A 7,500-nucleotide genomic window follows, 5' to 3' on the forward strand; every position below is an offset into this window, starting at 1 on the left:
CCAGTAGGAATGGTGTTGTGAGGATCTGTGCGTAAAAAATGACCACAAGCATTAATGCCTTCATTATGTGGAATATTAGTGTATAAAGATGAGACGTCAAGTGTTACTAATAACGAATTAGAGGGTAATTTGCCAATGGTAAGGAGATTATTGAGAAAATCATTGGTGTCTTTAACATAAGATGGTAGTTTGTGAACAAGAGGTTGAAGATGGTGGGCAAGAAAATGGAATATGCGTTCAGTGGGATGACTTTTGGATGAAACAATGGGGCGTCAAAGGAACCAAGGATTTAAATGTTGAAGTAATTTTCTCTCCATTCAAACTGTGCAACATTTTTAGTCCAAAGGATTTCATTCCGGATTCTCTCAAATCAGTCACGTGTTGTATACAAATTTACTTGTGCGGGCTGTGGTGCTCGCTACGTTGGTGAAACCAACAGGCATTTCTACACACGCGTAAATGAGCACCTTTTCCGGGATACAAATTCTCATATTTTCAAGCATCTTAGTTTTTCTAAAATTTGTCAGGATAATTGTGATGTTTCTTGCTTCAAAATTATTGATCATGCTACTTCTTTCTATCAAATCAAATTCAAGGAGAGCTTCCATATTGAGCGGTTGAAACCCGAACTCAACAAACAAGTTGATCATGTCAGTTTAGCATTACACTTTTAAACTTTTACCGTTATGTCAGTTGTGTTCTCTATAATATTGTTGGTTCGTTTGAATTTTACCTACTTGTAACGAACTTTTAATCTACAAAGGGCATTGTATTGATAGTTATGTATATATGCGAATTATCTTGTAAAAATTTTCATGTTACACTCACTATGGCTGAAGATAATGTTTGAAACATCGAAACATGTTCCGTAAATTCAAAAGTGTGGTTGTATTTTTAAAAATATTAGTAATACTTGTGCTATCCAGACCATTTGAAAATATAAACAATTTCATTCGTGAGGTAAAGGACATGTCAATCCTTAATTATAGATTTGTGAAACTTGAATTACTGTAGCGACTAAGGTCAGGCTGTAAGGTGTAGAAATTGAAAATACAACAACAGGTATAACCAGGTTTTGTCCTGCGTTGATGGGGTCCTCGTGCGCATGCTTGGCGGCCATACTGTCACAAATTTCTTGTCAGGAAAAAAGCCCTAAACTGCCATTTAAATATTGATTTATATACATATGTATAGTTTTTCTCAGACTCTGATCGGTATCATTTAAGGGAAAAAGATAAAGGTACTCTAAAAAAGAACTATGCCAGATCTAATAGTAAATACATTCAAGTTTAGGTGTTTCAATAGGATCGTAGGCATGTGGGACATTTTGCCATATACTGACCTCTCGGGCTGTTCGTCAGGCAACAGCTATTACTAGATTTAAGAGAGAAGTTAGGGGATTTTTAGGAAGAAATTTATCCGGTTCTATTTAGGTGTATGATTATTATCTATATCTCTCTATACAATGGAACCTCCATTCAAGGGACACCCTCGGGACCAGGGCAGGTGTCCCCTGAATAGAGCTTGGGTTGGAGTCAAAAATAATAGTATGCACGTTTTTCCGGGACCACTGAATAGGGGTGTTCCACTGTATTTTTTATAGCCCGTCATATTATTAATTTTTTTTTTGCGAGGTAGTCCAGATGTCTTGCATGGGGTCGTTGACTCTTTTACAGGTCGTTCTTATGGATCACGCTTTATCTTCTATCTGCAAATACTTCCATAAAGATAAAGTAAACAGGTGATTGGGCGTCCCCTTGATTCGTAGACGTCAACGAAGGAAGGAGAGAGCCTGGGTTTGAAGTCGCTCAGACGTGACGTCAGGCTACGTTTGTCGGCGGTTGATTCCAACCAAATCATCTTTTAATAGCTGCGGGCAAGATAAAGATTCTACTCTTTCATCGATCCTATAGATAAGAATTTTCATTTACCATGACACAACATGGCTGAGTTTGTAAAATTGAGCACCGAATGCAAAAGCGATAATCTGGCTCGCGAACCTTTCAAAGCAACAAAAATATGGAATGAGCTCGTCGAACATTTGCGAGCGAACGTCGAACAGCGTCGAAGACGGTGGAAATTTCAATATTACGAAAACTGTTTTCGCGGCGTGGACGTGGTTGAAGTGCTTCATTGTTATGTTCAGAGCAATCCCCACTTGTCAAAAGATGCCACCCGAGACCAGGTAAAATGTCTTTGTCAGATTCTGTTGGAGAAACGAGTCATTGAATGTGTAACCATCGAAGACAAGACGAAGAGCCATAGTTTCGAAGATGGAAGCAAGTTGTATCGATTTTCGTCATTGAATCAAGTTATTTCATCACCGTCTCAAAGTGAGAAGAAACGTGGTAGAAGAGGAAGTCTTCTCGGCGAAAGGGACAATAACACAAGTAGACGAAAGTCGTTGCGTTTTACACCCAAATCGCAAAAGAGATTTGCTGATCTGTTAATGTCCGAGTCTACACGATGGCCTGATACAAACTTTACGAGGCCGCAAAAATCATGGAACAAGCGAAGACGACTGAGTTTGGATGCTGGTCTAAATTTAAGGTAAGAGGAAAGAGCACGAGTGAAAATCTCGGATTTGTTGGAAATTTAGACTTTCGAAAAGTCCTTCACGTACGAAATGGGACATTACCATTTTTTATGCGCACCCCCCCTATGGAAGGCATTTTTCCGACAGGTCTCTTTTGCTCTGAAATCAGATTCCGACAGGTCCCTTTCACCTCTGAAGTTAGATTCCGACAGGCTCCTTTTACTTTGAAGCTTGATTTCTGACAGGCCCGTTTTTGTATAGAACAAAGACTCCTGATTCCGACCCCCTAAACTGGAGCAGAAAATCCAGATTGCGACAGGGTCCTTCTTGACATTTCAAAAAAATGCCTTCCATAGGGGGGTGGGGGGGGGGGGGTTCGGATAAAAAAATGGAATGTCCCAATATCACGATTCGCTCACCAAAACACTTTCTCCAATATACTGTAGGATTCTCGTGAGGTCAACTTGTGGCAAGTCTGTTGGAAATTGGGAACTGTCGGACAGTTCGTGGCAGCTCGGTTGCCCCGGACTATTCACCCCGGCGTAGCTTTCGAGTTGAAAGGAGTTTTATGGAAACAGGGTCCCTACTTTACCGAAGACCTCGTTGCACTAGTGGCAGATGTGATTACAAAGGCAGCATTTTCTCCTTAGTTTTCTATACAAATAAAGCGAGCGTTGATCAATCCAGTCTGTTTGCACTCTCACCTAAGCTACTGAGATAACTGGTCGGTGGTTTTTCATGTTAAAACATTCCATTTTGTTCAGTGTTGCCCCATTGACTCAAGATAACTCAAAATTCCAAACAGATTAATATCCCCTCAAAAGCATCTGCTTTTGTTGAAAGAAAATAAGAATTCCATTTTTTTATAGGAAGAATAAGATGGCCATGTTGTCTTCTGAATCAGGAAGTTCCAGAGATTTTATCAGTCAAGTATGGTTTGAAGTGGCCCTTTCACAACTCCTTCAGCTTACAGAGGTTCCATTCCTGGAAGATGTACTGGCCTCGCCATCAACAGATGATGACATGGGAGTGGTTGTCATGTCAAATGACATTCCTGAACACTGGAAGGAAAATTCCAACCACAAGGAAAATATTGGCTCTGAATCTGGGGACGTTTGGGTTCAAGCAGGGATGGAGTGCATTCAGTTGCAGACTGATTTTCCTTTGCCACATTGCTCTGAAATGAGCTACATAAATTTAGCAAATGCCAAAGAAGCTGAAATCCAGCAGCTATTGTTAGAGTATTATGGGTCACTCGAAGATTCACTTATTCCTGCAAACTTAGTAGACTTGGTCAATGGTATGCTTTGCACTTTAGCTAATGATTGGTCGAAGATTAAATCACTTCTGCCTCTACTGGCACTGACGCTTCCATTATGCCAAAGGAAACATCTCAAAAAGTTGTTGAACTTTATTGGTATGTCTGCTGACAGAAGTAGTGGAAGGTTTATCATCAAAAGGTTCACAAGTGCCATTTTGCCAAAGGATATAAAGGACAAGGTTTGTTCAATGTTCAAGTTTAGTGGTCGTACCTTTAGGGGGGATGACTAGCTTCTACATGTATACATGATATGTGAAGTGGTGGCTTCCAAACGAAACAATAATGTAAGAATTACAACGATTTTCCTTGAATTTCTTTTACTAAGAACCAAAACTGTGAGAAAGTTTATTTTTGAGACTGCTCTTCTTCTTCATACAGTCAGATTCTAAACAAAAATCACCCATTCATTACCTGGGATCCCAAATCAAGGATCCTTTCCATTTCAGTACCCTGGGTAAATGGACACCACCACTTGAAATTTGAGTTTGCAAAATGCATTTACGATTTTATATCATATTTATACCTACTTAACTACCTTTAAAATGAAGCTAATACCTTTAGAAACAGCTAGAGAAGAGTCGATAAGAATGGCCTTGTTTCGATCTGCACCACAATATGGGGATGCGCTCATTGCTTTCAAGGACAACCAGGGCTCTTGACTCACAAACAAGTATCAGTCTAAAGAGACCTAGGCAGCTTTCAAATAAGTAGTATTCATAGCCACAGCACCATGTTCAATGCAAGGAAAAGTGGCAAAGAAGAAAACAAGAAGCACATTGAGGGAACAGGGATGGAGAGATTTCCATTGCACTTAAGTGTAGCAACAACAAAACCAGACTCTCAATCCTTCTGAACCTAATCAAAACACCTTTCTAGCCTACATTGTAGTATCACCTCTGTTGTCCCTATCTTGCTGTCAAGAGGAAGAAGGGGGTCCCAGGTTTAAGGCTGGGGTAGCTACAGGATCAGTACTACACCTATAAAGCTAGGCTCGATTTCCGCCGCTCTCTCGTGTCCGGTCTATGTTCCACTGCGGGCTTGTTTCCCAAACAGCAGCTGGAAATCGAGCCTACTGTAAAGCTGTACATGTATCAGTACATCTTATTTGAATTTAGGCAGAACTAAATTAAGTTCTAATTTCTTTTCTAATTCACAGGCTTCTGGCCAGCGATTGGTTTCTTTAATGGTGTGCCACCAGCAGCAAATGTTTACAATTCCAACTCCTGTAAAAGAGCTTTTCCAAAACAGTGTTTTCTCCTTGAAACAAGGAATGTGTCCCACCTTGACATCTAAAATATCCAAACAGCTCTCCATTGAGGAGTACCAGCAACAAAAACTTCAAACAACAAATGAATCCCTTAGTGACCTGATGACTTTCATTGTGGACAACCTGCACATGTCTTTAAAGGAAAAGGAGGAAAGGCTCAAACTCTTTCAGAAACACCACAACGATGTCTTCTTGTGGCAATTTCCAGATGGGAACTTATGAATAATTATGGTTCTGTGAAGTCAGCAGTCCTTCTGTTCAGGTGCCCCAACCCTCGCACAGTCCAACTTCATAATTATTACAGTAACCGTAATCAGGATTCCATGACAAGATCAAGTTTCCATGTGCACAAGTAGTTGTCTACATTCATCACTCTGGCAGGTTCCACACACCCTTGAAAAAGTATACAGTCATGCATTTATTTGGACTTGTGAATAACTTATGATATTCACTTCAAAAGCATATGACTCAAACCCCAGGGTAAACAGTTACTAAAACTATGTTGGCATTGTTGTGCCACCCACCAACAATATTGACTAACATCATAATTATTAGGAGCCACAGCTTACAGACTTGGTCCTCCGAGGTAAAAGGTTGTTGATGAGGGAACAATAATTATTATTATCTTGGAAAGGGGGAGGGGGCCAAACATGGTTGCTTCCATCATCTCACATGAGATCCTAACCTCTCCAGAATAACAGAAAGTTCAGCTTGGAGTTAAGACTGTTCAAAACTCAAGGTGACATTTACTTTTAATTAGTTTTTTTATTGCACCACTTTGATCCAACTCTGTTTGCTTTTGAACCTACACAAAATGAGGCTCCAGTCCATTCTCAGCTGTTGTAGTGTCACTAAGGTCTTGTACAGCAGGCCCTAGTTGTTCAAAAGGTGGATAACATTGTCTGGCAGATAAATCACTATCCATTGGATAAGGCAATAATTGGCCATGGTTTCGCTATGACTTAGGGAGTATTTACATGACACCGGAACTAACTCAGACTGGCACAAGTTCCTTTATGCCTCCATACATTTCTTTTTATGCATTTACATGAGACCGGCCTGACAATAAACTCAGACTGGTCTGACTTCGTCTTGGTTGCTGGACCAGGGCAAGAAATTCTCGTACCGGTCTCATGTTAATGACAACAAATCTCAGACTGTGTCCAGAAATTTGACTTTTCGGTCAGCCCATACATTTTTTTGGACAAAACATATCATTTCATCCCGAAACCAGGCACTTTGTCCCGCTTTCATGTAAACAGCTGTAAAAATTTCATACCGGTCTGAGTTCATACCAGTCTCTTGTAAATACCCTTTTGTCCACTGGTTAGTGATTTACTCGGCAGATAGAGCCATCCATCATCGTTTAATCAACTGAGGCCCGGACATCAGAGTTGAAGCCAGACATTTTGTTATATTTTAAGCAAAAAAAGTACATAGAGATTTCGAAAACAAGCCATAAGTCCAAAAGGAGAATGCAGAATGTTATCGACCAGTTAATTTGGCCAGTTGCCAGGCCTTCATGAACATCGTGTTAGGTGCTTGATCCCTAATTTCTCATCACTAATAGTCCTGAGCTGTCTTTGGGGAAGTGTAACAGTTACAGAATGTTATTAAGTTAAAATAACATATTACATTTATTTATTGGTGTAATTGCAATGATGTACAGTGTAAATATTTTTTTACTAGGAAGCTTTTAAAAAGTCTAAAATAAAATCAGTTATTAATAACTGACTGAACTTCTCATGTGAACAGCGTGCTTTCACTCTGCCTTTGAGTTCATGATGCAATGGGTGCATAACAAAACATTTTACCAGCAGTATCAGTCTTATCCCTTGTTTACAAGACCCACCCTACATTGTCCTTTGGCCAAGGTATGAATCCTACTCAGTGGACAAGTATTGCCATTTTGAAACCTGGGGTCAAGCAATGAATGCAACACAGAAGTGTAGAACCAAAAATGACGAAAGTTGAAAAAGGTACTGTGTGCACTGCCGAATCTTGGGTAGCCAAGAGAGCCTGTGCAAATTATTTGTACATGTATAAACAAAAACGTGATTGAATTAAAGAACAAAACCATTAGGTTATTAACAAACATAAACTTTTTTCCTAGTGAAGGAGGGAGGGTAGGCACAATAGATAGAGAACAGCCTTTGCTTCCCCTAATGTCTCTCAATTTTGTGGACAGTGGACTCTACACCATGAAAGTCAAGTTTAGCTTCAGGTATTACCAATTGATGAGCAAAATTGTCTGTCATTAAACGGTAAAATCGGTGAAGTCTCACTCCTAAGAGTCAATGGGTGAGGGCTTCTTCTTATGGTACACTAGAAATTTTTACTGTACTTATGCACTAGCCAAACCAAGTGAATTATTAT

At 39.8% G+C, this 7,500-nt stretch overlaps 2 protein-coding genes across 2 annotated transcripts in view; one reads left to right on the plus strand and one right to left on the minus strand.

The window, feature by feature from the left end:
* The first annotated feature begins 1,846 nt into the window (after positions 1-1,846).
* Positions 1,847-5,710, plus strand: LOC138007680 (DEP domain-containing protein 7-like). Its single transcript, XM_068854724.1, has 3 exons — positions 1,847-2,550; positions 3,406-4,036; positions 5,014-5,710. The coding sequence occupies exons 1-3, from the start codon at positions 1,943-1,945 to the stop codon at positions 5,344-5,346; spliced, it is 1,572 nt and encodes a 523-aa protein (XP_068710825.1). The 5' UTR covers positions 1,847-1,942; the 3' UTR covers positions 5,347-5,710.
* Positions 5,711-5,858: 148 nt separating this feature from the next.
* Positions 5,859-7,500, minus strand: part of LOC138007679 (ubiquitin carboxyl-terminal hydrolase 47-like) — a 34,524-nt gene continuing 32,882 nt past the window's right edge. Inside the window, exon 34 of the mRNA XM_068854722.1 lies at positions 5,859-7,500. This exon is cut by the window's right edge and continues 554 nt beyond it. The gene's annotated coding sequence lies outside the window, so the exon portion shown is untranslated.

The sequence above is a fragment of the Montipora foliosa genome, chromosome 6 (genome assembly GCF_036669935.1).
Source record: "Montipora foliosa isolate CH-2021 chromosome 6, ASM3666993v2, whole genome shotgun sequence".
NCBI lineage: Eukaryota > Metazoa > Cnidaria > Anthozoa > Scleractinia > Acroporidae > Montipora > Montipora foliosa.